General features: G+C 43.3%; 1 protein-coding gene across 1 annotated transcript in view; it reads left to right on the forward strand.

Annotated features, from left to right (window-relative positions):
- The first annotated feature begins 1025 nt into the window (after positions 1-1025).
- The window catches only part of PKD2 (polycystin 2, transient receptor potential cation channel), a 55405-nt gene continuing 42197 nt past the window's right edge, over positions 1026-14233 (forward strand). The window contains exons 1-2 of the mRNA XM_036852874.1: positions 1026-1744; positions 9210-9323. Of these exons, the coding sequence (XP_036708769.1) occupies positions 1132-1744; positions 9210-9323 (727 nt within the window). The 5' untranslated portion in view covers positions 1026-1131. The remainder of the gene's footprint in view (positions 1745-9209; positions 9324-14233) is intronic.

Here is a 14233-nt window from a genome sequence, read left to right on the forward strand (position 1 = left end):
AGTCGACAGGTCCATTGTTCCAAGGCAGAATAAAACAAGCCGTTAAGGGCCCTGGACTGAATCATTGACGAGGGGAATGAAGAACAGAGGTCCTAATCAGAGAGACCTTTGTGGGGCAAAAGTAACACAATTTGGGGGAAATGAGGCGTTGGAGGCGAAGCGCAGACAGCTGTGCTTATCATGAAGAAGTGTCCTTTGGGGAGTGAGGATGCCTCAGATCTCAACCGGGGATACAGGAGGTGAAGCAGGCTTAAAAGCAGAAGGGAAAAGATACTAAACTTCCCTCGGGATGGGTGAGGTTCGAGACAACTGCAGAGCGTCGAGCTGGATGTGCTCTGGAGAGCGGGAATAAAGCTCTGGACCTGGAGCCTGAGGCGGGGTTCCGGGACTCACAGACGGTGAGGTGGTGGGAAGGGGGCGGTCGAGCTCTGCGGAGCGTCAGCGATCCAAGAGCCCCGCGGCCGAACCCTCGGGGTCCCCGCAACGCGTGGACAGAGGAGCCAACCAGAGAGTCAGGAAACCCTGCAAAAAGCAGCAGGCTTGGGGCGGGGGGTGAGCGCGCCAGAGGCCAAGGAAGTCAGCGCTAGGACTCTGTTGGGAGTTTGCTGGTAGTTTCCAGACGGAGGAAAGATTTTTGCCCCTGCTGCAGAGCGGCTCGGGCCGGGTCTCGCTTGCTCACGCCGTCGCATAAAGGGGTTTCCCTCTCTCCCTGGCCCGCGGTCAACCGAGGCAGAAGTGGCTGGCGGCTAGCAGGGACCCAAGCACTCTCTCGGGGTCGCGCACGCAGTGCCAGCTCCGGAAGCCCTTCCCCCCGAACGCAATGGGGGCGCCCGGGCTCCGGCTGCACTCGGGACGCGGGCCCAGGCGCCGCTCGCCCAGCGCGCCGGCCGCGGGGGCGGCTGCCTCGCGCCTCCCCCTGCAGCGCGCCGCGGCCGCTGGGCGAGGCGAGGCGAGGCGAGGCGAGGCGGGGGGAGGCGGGCCGAGGGGGCGGGCGAGGGACGCGGGACTCTGGGGAGCTCGGGGGCGGAGAGCAGGAGGCGGCGGGCCCCGGGAAGAAAGGAACATGGCTCCTGCGGCGGACAGCGCCGAGCGCGGCACGGGGCGACGGCGCGCCGGGCGCCAGTGACCGCGATGGTGAACTCGAGCCGCGTGCAGCCGCAGCAGCCCGGGGACGCGAAGCGGACGCCGGCGCCCCGAGCGGCGGGCCCGGGCCGGCTGATGGCGGGCGGGCGGGCCGCGGGCGCCGGCCTCGCCGGCCCGGGCGGCCTCCGCGAGCAGAGGGGCCTGGAGATCGAGATGGAGCGCATCCGGCAGGCGGCCGCGCGGGACCCCCCGGCCGGAGCCTCGGCCTCCCCATCTCCTCCGCTCTCGTCGTGCTCGCGGCAGGCGTGGAGCCGCGACAACCCGGGCTTCGAGGCCGAGGAGGAGGAGGAGGAAGAGGAGGTGGAGGGAGAAGAAGGGGGAATGGTGGTGGAGATGGACGTAGAGTGGCGCCCGGGCAGCCGGAGGTCGGTCGCCTCCTCGGCCGTGAGCTCTGTGGGCGCCCGGGGCCGGGGGCTGGGGGGCTACCACGGCGCGGGCCCTCCGAACGGGAGGCGGCGCCAGCGAGAGGACCAGGGCCCGCCGAGCCCCAGCCCGGCCGGCGGCGGCGGCGGCGGCGGGGACCCGCTGCATCGCCACCTCCCCCTGGACGGGCAGCTGCCCCGAGTGGCCTGGGCCGAGAGGCTGGTTCGCGGGCTGCGAGGTAAGAGCGCGACCCTCGGCGGCTGATGCACAAACCAGAAGTGCGGGCGCCGCCGGAGCCATCGCCCGCGGAGGGCAGCTCTCCGGGGCTCCCGCTCGCGTTCCCATTGCGTCCCCGCCTCCCTAGGAAGCGTCTTCCGCACCTCTGCTAATTCCGTTCTATTTCCGGTACCCAGCACGGAATTCCACTGCGCCCTTGTTGGTGCAAATTTATTGGATACCTCCTTCTTCTAAAAGATGTGTCAGCTTATGTTTACCTTTGGAAATAAGTGAAAGCCGTATTAGAGCGAAGGGGTACATCTGGAGATTTTTTTTTTTTTTCCTTGTAGGGAAAAAAATTATTCTAAGGCAACTAATGGTGGTTGCAACTGCATATTTGCGAATTTCACTAAATAAAAACGAAACTTGTGTGCTAGTACCCATGGTCTTTCACTGTCCTGGATGCCCTATTGCCTCTTATTCCTTTCCGGAAAGGGTACGCAGTACAGTGTCCTAGTTGTGGAGGGAGTGTCATTGGACAGTCATTGATGTTGTTTTGGCGGTGTCTGGTTGTTTGGGGGAGAGGGAGCTGTTAAGAACACCACGAATAGGATAAACTGTCTAAGAAAACAGTTGTTCGTCCATTTCTAAGTCTAGGTATTTTGCTAAAACAGTTGCAAAGGAAATACTAATGTTGTTTAAAAAACTTGAAAGTATGTTTTTAAATAACTAAGTTAATGTTCTTTGAAATTCCAATGAGACAGTGAGGTCATCAGATACCAGCTGTGTGGAAATGTGTCAGAGTTCGGTGCACCCAGCTCTCCAAAAGGCAGGAAAGGAATTTTCAAAATTGCCAGTACCTATTAAGAGGACACAAATTTTCCAAGAGCAAATGGGATCCTGTTTTTGTAAAGTTTTGTCAGAGGCATCTTTGGAAAAGAGTTGCATTGGCTCTTGCCATCCAAGTGACTTTAACCTCTACTTTTAAGAGTTTTCCATTCTCAGTTCTTTTGAAAATTTCCCTTCCCTTCTCTTCCTGTCAGTTTTGAAAATCTTGCACCAAAAGCTATCCAGGTGTTTTTACAGCAACGTGATTAACACCAAGTCAGGCCTATACCCGAACCCCAGTTCTACCACATATTGGCTACATGACCTGGAGCAAATTGCCTAACCTCTCTGATCCCCCATTTTTGAATTTTTTTTTTTTAAGAGATAATCATAATACTTAGTTCTTGACTTGGGAGGATTAAATGAGGTGAAACGTAAAACGTGTAGCAAGTCTCTGCCATGTTGTGAGTGCTTCATAAATAGAAATTAAATCATAAATTCTAAAAGTGTACATTTTGGTACTCTTACACAGTGATTATGCTAGTTAATTTGATTCAGAGCATGGTGGGGACCAAAAGATCCTTTTTGAATAACCTGTGTGAGTAGATGAGTAAAAAACTCTCATACTTTTTTAAGGTTGTTGAATTGTTTTAATTGTGCTTTTTAAAGTATTCACTGAAATGAGAGGAGTTTCTTATAAGTTAATAAATAATGGAAAGTCATGATCCTGTTAACTCAGTTTAAGTATTTGATAACACTTAATGTTCTTTGAGTAAACTCAATAATGGAATATAATGAAATGAAATATATGAGTGTATGTATAAGTTTATCTCTTTTAAAGAAAAGTTTCAGAAAATTTACAGTGAATAAGGTAACGGTAAAACTTCTAGTCAAACCTTATCAATGGTCTAATTAGTAGAAGAAGAGAATCATGAAAATCATTTTTACAGAAAAATTTAGAATAAATTTTATTTTATTTCTTTTATGAAGAAATATAATTGATATTCTTGTCACTTATTAAGTAACATTTGTTAAATAATTAGTGACTATACTAGGTGCTACCAAAAAAAAAAAAAAAAAAACTAAAATAGCAGATCACCATCTTCCTAGGGACAGAAACCCAGGAAAGTGAAATGAATAACCATGAATGAGTTGTGATTTTTTTTTTTCCCCTCTTGGGATACCGATGACAAAAATCTTATATGCATTGTATAAGTAGTGCCCAGGGTCAGAAGAGAGAGTGACTTGGAATTTCTAAAGGTAGGAGCAATTACTCAAATTTGAAGTGGTCAGGAGCTTCCCTGGAGGTCTCCAACCTTTGTGACTTTATGTAACTCACTCAGACTTCCCGGGCTCTGTTCCTCATTTATAAAATGGAAGAGTTGAACCTAATCTTCAGGGTCCCTTCTAGCTTCAGCGTACCCTGTGTTGTCGTTAAATGACACGAATCTGAGCTGGACGGCAAATGGTCACTTCTCTCCTTGGACGCTAAATAGATCTATCCTCTTAGCCGGGAGTAAGATAGCAACGAAGAAATGTTTGAGGCCTGATTATGGGAAGCATTGTGTCTAACTAAGGAATTAAGAATTCACCCCTAAATATGAGGAAGCAGTTGGAAAATTTTGAGCAGGGGCAGAGCACGTTGAAAGGGAATCTGAGTCGCGCAGCGTGCTGGGCAGGAGAGCTTGCAGAAGGAGACAGGGAAGCAGGAGGACCAGGTAGGAGGCAGCCAGTGAAGGGGTGATGAAGGCCTGCGCCAGAAGAAGCAAAGGATGGCTGCAAGATTGAAAGGCTGCTCCGAGACTGAAAGGTATCTCCAGCCCAATGATCTGGTTTACTTTTGGCTTAGCAGACGCTTCTTCATGCAGAGAGAAAATTTGAGACTCTTCATGGGTTGTCATATTTTCTGAATTTCCAGAGTTGAATGTGTTTTATGGATGCATCAGTTTACTAAAGTCACTTTCTGTTCGTTATTTCAGACATACGTGCTTGGTTGGTTTTTTGTTTGTTTTCCTGGAGAAATCGTAAAGGACTGGCTGTATTGGTCAGTGTGGGCTAAGCTGCTGTGACAAATAGATACCTCCTCTGCCATTCACTGTATTGTACCGTCACTGTCCGTATCCAGAACTTCTTTATCATCCCAAACAGAAGGTTTACCCATTAAACACTAACTCCCAGTTCCCCTCCTCTTCCCCGCACCCCCGACCCCTCTTCCGCTTTCCGACTCTATGCATTTTCCTATACTGGGTACCTCATATTAGTGGAATCACGCAGTATTTGTCCTTTCACATCTGGCTTATTTCACTTAGTATAATGTTTTCGAGGTTTATCCATGTTGTAGCATGTATCTGAACTTCATTCATTTTTGATGACTGAATAGTATTCCGTTGTATGTATATACCACATTTTGTTTACCCATTCATCAGTTGATGGACACTGGGGTTGTTTCTACCTTTTGGCTATTATGACTTTCCCTTTATTTTTAATCCAACCCTCACTCCATAATTGCTTCCTTTTCCCTTTTTATTTGCACTATAATTGTGAACAAATGAGATTTTGTATTTTCATTGCATGGAGATTTTTTTTGAGGGAGGGTTGCCACTCTGAGAGGTGTGATAAGGCCATGCTAGTAACAGAATTTGTGCAGTCAACAAACATTTATTGAGCATCTCCCTTGTGGTAGGTACTAGGGATACAGAGATGAATAATACAAGATCCCAACTCCCAAAGAGTTTAGAGTTTAGCGGGGGGGGTGAGAAGTGTAAGTAAATCATTACAACGCCAGGTCCCAGGTGTGGGAGAGACCCAAAGAAGAGAGGACCAGCTCTACCTGGGGAGGTTAGAAGAAGTGAATCTTGAGTTATGTTTTGAAGGATTCAGGGGGGAGTTGGAGGAGGGAAAAATAGAGAAGAAAGACCAAGCAAGCCTGTAGCTCATTGGTACTTTTTCCTGTAGGCAGAGTCAGTGAGGGCTTCAAGCAGGGGGCTGATATGATATCATGCCAATCTGAAGATGATTCTAGCAAGAATGTAGAGAATGGGGTGAGGTGGATAGTGCCAAATGCTGGGAGAATAGGTCAGAATAAAGTGACAAAGGTGATAAAGAAGTGTCAGTTGCACTGACAATCCTCAGTACAACTGAGGATTGTGAGCTGGGATGGAAGAACGCTAGATGAAAGAAACCATCAGAATTGTGGACCAACTCCATGTGAGGGCTATGAAAAGGGCCTATTCTAGGATGAAACCCATGTTTCTGGGTTGGTACCATTAACCCACACAGGGCAAATAGGTTTCTAGGAAAGGAAAAAAAGAGAAACCTCAGTTTGGGGCATGTGAGTGTGAGTTGTCTGTGGAATATGCAGGTAGATCTGGCCATTAGCTGTGGCGCATACCCGTCTGCGTCTCAGGAGGGGGCTGCCTAAGAAATTTGAGATTCAAGCGTCAGTATCATAAGGTGGCAACTGACTATTCTGTAGAAAACGGACCAATAGTAAAAAGTCACTTCCCTTTCTGAAGGTGTCCCTGCAATTCAAATCACTATGAAGAAGGATTGTATTTATCTTCCTAAGCAAGGCCCACATGTGTCTAAGCACAAAAACAGGATTCTTTTATGATGTGAGTGCAATGAGAATTTGATCAGGCTATCCACAATGACTTCAAAGTCCATATGGATTTGGGTCTCCACACCATTCTCAAATCTGGACCAACCAGGCGTCAGAAGTAGGACATTTCAGATTTGGACCTGTTTCTGAAGCCATAAAAGGGCCTCTTCCCGCCACTGTATTGCTGTGCACATAGTATTTCTAATTCCCAGAACAACCCCACAGAGAGGTACTCTTACCTCATTTCCAGACGAGGAAGTGGAGGCTCATGGCGTTAGGTAAGGTCTCACAGCTCCTAAGGGGCTGACCCTTCATTTGAACACAGCTTGGTTTCCAGACCCCCACACTGTACCTCGTCAGGATCAGTGAGTCATAGTGGGTTAGTGTATTTCAGGTGGGACAGGGTTGATGTGAGGCAAAAGAGCCACACTGAATTGTTTTTACCAGGAACTGAGATATTAACAGGTGAAATGATACAGCCGCTGGAATTAGCTTCAAAGTAATCGACGAGTGGGTGAGGGTTTCCATGAATCAAGGTTGGTGTTGGGTTGATTACTGTTGAAGCTGGGTGAGGGATACACGGGAGTTCATTATATCGTTCTCTCTTTGTGATTTTTTTTTTATATATTGCAAAATAAAAAGGGTTTGGAAGCATTTGGATAAAAGAGTTGCAAAATGGCATTTTTTTCCAAAGTCAGTTATTTATGTTAGAGACCTTTTTGGTGTTTTGGATGACCCATCTCAGCATTCTCCCATATGCATATTAATAAGTAACACTTATTGTTGAGGTGATGTGCTCTGACTTTGGGCTCTGGCGTTGACTAAGCACCTTCTTACACAGGAAGGAAATTGCATATTGTCCCGTGTCCCCTCATATCATGTTCTCCTAACAGATGGAGACACGTTATGTACTGAACGTGAGCGGCTGGAGGTACGCCCTCCGCAGCTGGGATGATGGCGGGAAAAGACAACAGTTGTTTTTGAAGAATGCTCCCATTTTGGACGTGAACGCTGCCCTTCACCATTCTTATTCTGTCATCCCTGATGATAAGTAAACATGGGAAGTAGTTGGCTACAGGACAGCTGTTTTTTCCATTTGTGGATGCAGCATTTCTCACCCATCAGGATGTGAAGGGATCCCTGTATCCTGAGACTGACCCTACTACATACACACCCAGCGGGGAAACTGGATGACATTTGTAAAGCAATAAGTATTTGAGGAGGTAGCTAGAGAAATTTAGAAAAAAGGAAATGCATAGAAATATACTCACATACAATATAAATAAAAGGGCTTGTTTCTTTTCATTTGAAATGTTTCCTTCAAGGGCTAGAATTAAATTGCCATAGACCATTGCAAATGTAGCCTGAAGAAAATTTGATAGGAGTTTGGTGTTTTCTGTTTATAGGTCAAGCAAAACCATTTGCAAATATTAAGAACCATGACTTTTCCTTCGTGCATAATTGTTTATAAACCATGGGAAAGAGTGAAATCACTGACCAAGTGAGACAAGGCAGCAGTCTCTCCGGATGGTCAAGGGACTAGCAATTTCCACTTATGTGTATATTTTAGGCCTGGCCTCCAAAAGAAATACGCCCAGAGAAATGGTGTGGTTTTGTCCAGGGCTACCGAGCCTAATATTTGGTTGCCTCTGTGTTATTCTGAGCTGCAATTTTCCATGTCATCTAAGTTCGTAATAATTCTTTACTATGATGGAGTTTCAGCGAGCAAACATTCTGCTTGGGGCATTTCTTCTGAGTGAGTAATCCCCTGACAACCACCAGGTGTTGGCAGAAGCAAACCTGGTCATAAGTCATGCTCCCCTTTCGGCGTGGTGAAACCTAGGACGCGTAACCCAGTGTCTTTGAGGGCAGATGCTGATTTTTCCTAAAGGAAATTCGGGAGAAAAGAAGAAAAGGAAATGAAATACCCCAATTTAGGAGTAGAACTAATGTATGATTATAAGACTTAAAAAGTACATAAACACTAGCAATGAAGTCATCTCTTCCAAGTGCAAGACCATATACCATTTTCCCCTTGTTCTCTGTGTGGCTGGATTGTGGCATCAGTGGCTCTGTGAGTTTCTGTGATGGAAGGGGTTAAAGTCTGTGGGATAGAAGTGTGAGGCAATTTGCCATTAACAGCTGACCTAATCTAACAGAAAGAACTGAGAGGTTTGTCTTTTTTGGAAAACACTAAGGCTCTTCCAAGTAACCAGCAATGTGACTTGACCACACTGTTCAATAGCGGGGGTTTGGACGGCCACCATGTCTGTCTGCTGTCTGCGTCCACAACTGTGGGATCTCTCTCCAGCCAGCTCACCACGGCTTATGTCATCTTCGCTCAGCCGGCCCAACGCTTTTTCCATCTGCTGGAATATGGGGCACAGTTGCTGCTTTTACCCTTTCTCCAAAGAGAGAGAGAAGGCGGATGAGTTTGTTGCTTTTAATTTAAAAAGCATACGTTAATTGGCATTTAAAAAAACTGTTCAGCTAAGCATGTTTAGTGTAATCAGTCAGCACTGAATTTCTTAAAAGGCAAAAATGGGTACAGAGCAGAGATTTTACACCAGCGTGCTAGAAGCTTGATAGATGTTTCCATAATGAAATGGTGCTCCAGCCAGGACCTCTTTTCATCAGGGGTGACCTAAAAAGTATCGTTTGCAGTGTTACATCATGTACTAACGAGGATAATTAATTTAGTAACAGGGTAATTCCTCCCGCATATAGGAAGGACTGATGTGCTTGCATAATTATTAAACCTAAATTTCCTCTTCTCTTTCTAAATTTTTACTAAGGTATTTTCTAATGAGGTTGGGAGTTTAGACAATGATCAGATCATTGCCTTGTGTTTTGCACATGTTGGGGGATAGTAGAGGCTGATGTATTCCTAAATTAAAGGTACTCCTGCTAAAACCATTTCTCGGTTGCCTTTAGAGCATGCTAAAAAAAAATACAGGAGAATCTCCCTTAAAGGTATACTGTTTTTTATGTGTTTTTCCTTTTGCCATTCATGAGACTTTTTTTAAATAAAATGACATCTTTTATTACTCTTTTAAAGGTCTCTGGGGAACAAGACTCATGGAGGAAAGCAGCACTGACCGAGAGAAATACCTTAAAAGCGTTTTACGGGAACTGGCCACATATCTCCTTTTTCTCATAGTCTTGTGCATCTGTAAGTAGAACATTTTCTTCCACTAGAGGAAAAGTTTTGAAAATATTTGACCTGTCAAAATCATGATTAAGAGGAACTGTAGATGCACCAGTAACAGTTAATTCACAAGTTCTCTTCTCTGTTATCAATTCCAATTTACAATTTGGTAAAGCTCTCCTCTCTCCTCTGGTAAACATTGATCAAAATTCGGCGTTATTTGATTGGCCAGTTCGTTGTCAGTTGTGACCATTTTCACTATGAGATGCACAGGGCAACCTGCCCAGACACCAAGTAACCAAGTAAAAGGATTTTTGTGTTAGATTCTTAACAATAATTACAGCATCACTATTATTACATCAATTAATGTAAAGTGTACACAGGAAATATTTTCCAAGTTTAACTCTCAGAAAATACAAATAATGTCACCTAATATTGCTTTTATGGCTATTTATACTTAAAAGTCCCCTTTTTTTGGATTCGGATGTGTTGCGTGGATGCCTTCATTCTAACTAATCGTTTCTTCCAAATCTTCAATAATCGTAGATTTTTACTCTGTAGGAAACTTACTGCAGACTCATCTCTTTCTGTTTTCTTTTTCCTTTCTTCTTTCAATACATTCCTGCATTGTCTGGGAGGGGAGGGATGCCTTAGCCAGAAACAAGTCTTAGAAGCCGTTTGCCTCAAAGTCCAGAAGGTCATGGGCAATGGACTTAATCCTCTGAATCAAAGGCTATTGGATGATGGAGTTCTGTCGTGTCCTCTCTAAAGCCCTTTATGAGAACAGACAGGAAGCAGATTTATGACCACCAGGACCTCTTAGCGTATTCCTCAGGGAAAGGAGTTTGTTCTTACAGTGTACACTTGGGAATGCTTAAAAAGCAACATCAGCCTTGGAAAGAGTTCCCTTCTTTGTAAATGGAGAGAGTCATGATTTAATCAATACTTTAATAATGCCATTCTTATTACATTAATATTGACCACCTTGAATTTAATTGACTAAGTGCTAAAAGCTTCCTTTAAAAATGTTTTTTGTTTACTAGATTTATAAGATGTGTACGTTGAACATAAAAGATTAAGGAAACATTTAAGCTTTTGATATTTGTAATTTTAAGAAATTTTAAGTAATTTTAAGAAATTGAATATTGATTTATTTAATATCCCCACACTGGTTTTTACTAATACTGGTAAGCTCTTAATGAGCCTCAAACAGGGCATGACTTCTTCTCACATTTTCTGAGAATTTGACTATCCAAGTGGGAACTTAAGAAAAAGAAAAAAAAAGAAGTTATTTAAGCTAAAAAGTATATATGTATGAACAGCATTCGTTTTCTTGCTTTTTTCTTCCTAATTTTCTGAACTTTTCTGTTGTTTGTTTAGGAAGGAATCTCTCATTACTTTTAAAAGCATGTTATCTAAGAAATGCTGAAAACCTAGAAATGATCTATTCAGTACATTAAAGGTTATTAAGCAAGAGATGTGATATTTTTTAACTTTTATGTTCTAAGCTGTTAGAACTTAGAGTAAATGCTGAAGTCACGTTTGCTTCCAGCGTAGAAATGGTGCTTAAATATTAAACTTCAGTGGCCTTAAATTTTAACAGGTAGATTAGAATCATTATTATTACTAATTTTTTTCGAGCATGACACATACATTCATACGTAGATTTTATGCAAAATATAAGCACTCCTACAAGTCTAAAATTTCAGTGTTCCCCAAAATTGCCTGAACATCAGAATCACCAAGAGAATTTTTTTTATAATTACAGTTTGCCTGGATCTACTAAATCAAAGCCTTCCAGATATGGCCCAGAGAAGTGAATTTTCAGATGCACTGACAAGGTTTGGGAACTAGGCCAGATAAATAAACTGAATAGCTAGAGTTTTAGGAAACAAGCTTGTCATATAACTAACTAGTGTTTTCTTGTTTATTTTAGAATTTTTATGCTTCTTGTTCTTTTTCACACTAATCACATTTTTTCTTCTTATATCAGCTACATTTTTTACATAGGCAAAGTTTTTTTTTCAAAATATTGTAGAATCTCTGGGTAAGAAGGAATCTTGGCAGTCATGGATCGAACCTCCACTGAATGCTAAAATTCCCCCCTGCAACATCCTTCCCAAAAGGTCAGTCATCCTGCCTCCAATTGAGCAAGAGTTCCAGGTTAAGGGACTGACTCCTTTGAAATAGTTCATTTTATTTTTCTATGGCTGTGTTAGAAAGTTCTTCCTTATGCAAATCAAAGTCTGTCCTCATCTAACTTCCCCTCTTAGTTCTACTCTCTAAGCCAACCTAATACCAGGGACCTTTCCCATGTCTCTCTTCCAGTTTAACCCATCAGAAGTTTGGAGACAGACGTTCAATCTCCTCCAAGTCTTCTCTAGGTTAAACCTTTCCAGTTCCCTTAGCTGTTGATCATGTGATCGGAGACATGCCTTTGAACAACCCACCTGATAGAAACTCCCTCCAGTTTATCAGAGTCCCCCCCTTTTTTTTTTTTATTATGGCACATTTATTGTCACTCTTCCAAATGCACCAAAAAAATTAGAAAATAACCGCCAACTCAATCCCCCTCACCTCCACAACATTCTCCCCAACACAAAAAATTTTTCCCAAAACCACAAACATAAACTGGTTCTGATATTCTCATAAACAGTGCACCTAAGCTGCGTCTTTATTCCCGTCTTGCCCCTAGGTTCTTCATGACCGTTTTTGTTTGTTTTTGTTTTGTTTTGTTTTTTAGATTCCATATATATGTGTTAGCATACGGTATTTGTTTTTCTCTTTCTGACTTACTTCACTCTGTATGACAGACTCTAGGTCCATCCACCTCACTACAAATAACTCAATTTCGTTTCCTTTTATGGCTGAGTAATATTCCATTGTATATATGTGCCACATCTTCCTTATCCATTCATCTGTCAATGGACACTTAGGTTGCTTCCATGTCCTGGCTATTGTAAATAGAGCTGCAATGAACATTGTGGTACATGACTCTTTTTGAATTATGGTTTTCTCAGGGTATATGCCCAGTAGTGGGATTGCTGGGTCGTATGGTAGTTCTATTTTTAGTTTTTTAAGGAACCTCCATACTGTTCTCCATAGTGGCTGTATCAATTTACATTCCCACAAACAGTGCAAGAGGGTTCCCTTTTCTCCACACCCTCTCCAGCATTTATTGTTTGTGGGTTTTTTGATGATAGCCATTCTGACTGGTGTGAGATGATATCTCATTGTAGTTTTGTTTTGCATTTCTCTAATGATTAGTGATGTTGAGCATTCTTTCATGTATTTATTGGCAATCTGTATATCTTCTTTGGAGATATGTCTGTTTAGGTCTTCTGCCCATTTTTGGATTGGGTTGTGTTTTTTTTTTTGATATTGAGCTGCATGAGCTGCATGTAAATTTTGGAGATTAATCCTTTGTCAGTTTCTTCATTGGCAAATATCTTCTCCCATTCTGAGGGTTGTCTTTTGGTCTTGTTTATGGTTTCCTTTGCTGTGCAAAAGCTTTTAAGTTTCATTAGGTCCCATTTGTTTCTTTTTGTTTTTATTTCCATTTCTTTAGGAGGTGGGTCAAAAAGGATCTTGCTGTGATTTATGTCATAGAGTGTTCTGCCTATGTTTTCCTCTAAGAGTTTGATAGTGTCTGGCCTTACATTTAGGTCTTTAATCCATTTTGAGTTTATTTTTGGGTATGGTGTTAGGGAGTGTTCTAATGTCATTCTTTTACAGGTAGCTGTCCAGTTTTCCCAGCACCACTTATTGAAGAGGCTGTCTTTTCTCCATTGTATATTCTTGACTCCTTTATCAAAGATAAGCTGACCATATGTGCGTGGGTTTATCTGTGGGCTTTCTCTCCTGTTCCATTGATCTGTATTTCTGTTTTTGTGCCAGTACCATACTGTCTTGATTACTGTAGCTTTGTAGCATAGTCTGAAGTCAGGGAGCCCGATTCCTCCAGCTCCGTTTTTCTTTCGCAAGATTGCTTTGGCTACTTGGGGTCTTCTGTGTATCAGAGTCCCTTTGAATGTGCAGCAGGAGCCTCATCATGAAAGAGTGGAGCAGTGGGGCCATGAGCATCCTCATCCAGATACTACACTGTGGTCCATGCATTCTACCATTGCCTGACCCTTCATATACCTCATTCCTTAGTCTCTTCACCAAAAGCTTATAAAGCACTGTGTTCCCCAGCTAGTATCTGAGTACATTTTCCTGGAACATAATGCAGGCCTTCCCTTTCAGCTCTGTTCAATTTCAACTCATGGTGATCTACTCATCATTCCAATCTAGTGAAATTATCTTGCATCTGGATTCATCCACCTCATATATCGGCTATCCCCCTCAGCTTCATAACGTCAGCAGAGTTGATACCATCCAGGTCCTTATCCTAGTAAATCAATAAATCAAAAAGGATTGATCTAAGAACATCAGTCCGTTTAGTCAAAGGTCTTTGGGTGGAGTTTACTGAATTATATTATCATCTAGCTCAGACTATTCGTGAAATAGGATAAGAAGGATTTTTTTCAAATGCCTGTCTGAATAACTCCACCGTTCTTCTGACCTGTTAGCTAATCTATCAGCTGCTGACCGAGTTAAAAAGGATAAGCAGGCATGATTTACCTCTAGGAAAGCCTTGCTGGCTCCTAGTGATTGAGTCCTTTCCCCATCGTTCAAAAACCATCTTTTTAATTACCAGTTTTAAAGTCTTCTCAGCAATGTCAACATCAAATGACTGATAATATCAAGCTCATTGCTTTGTGGGTAAATGAGATAAATACTTATCCCTGTGCCTTGGATATTAGAAATACTTTATATGAAGTAGATAGGGTTCTGAAAGCAGCCTGACATAGTAGGAAAAGTATAGATTTTTTGGCATCACAGAGATCTGAGTTCAAATCCCAGTTCTACCACTTACACACTAGGTCCACTCA

This window comes from Balaenoptera musculus, chromosome 5, assembly GCF_009873245.2.
Source record: "Balaenoptera musculus isolate JJ_BM4_2016_0621 chromosome 5, mBalMus1.pri.v3, whole genome shotgun sequence".
Lineage (NCBI taxonomy): Eukaryota > Metazoa > Chordata > Mammalia > Artiodactyla > Balaenopteridae > Balaenoptera > Balaenoptera musculus.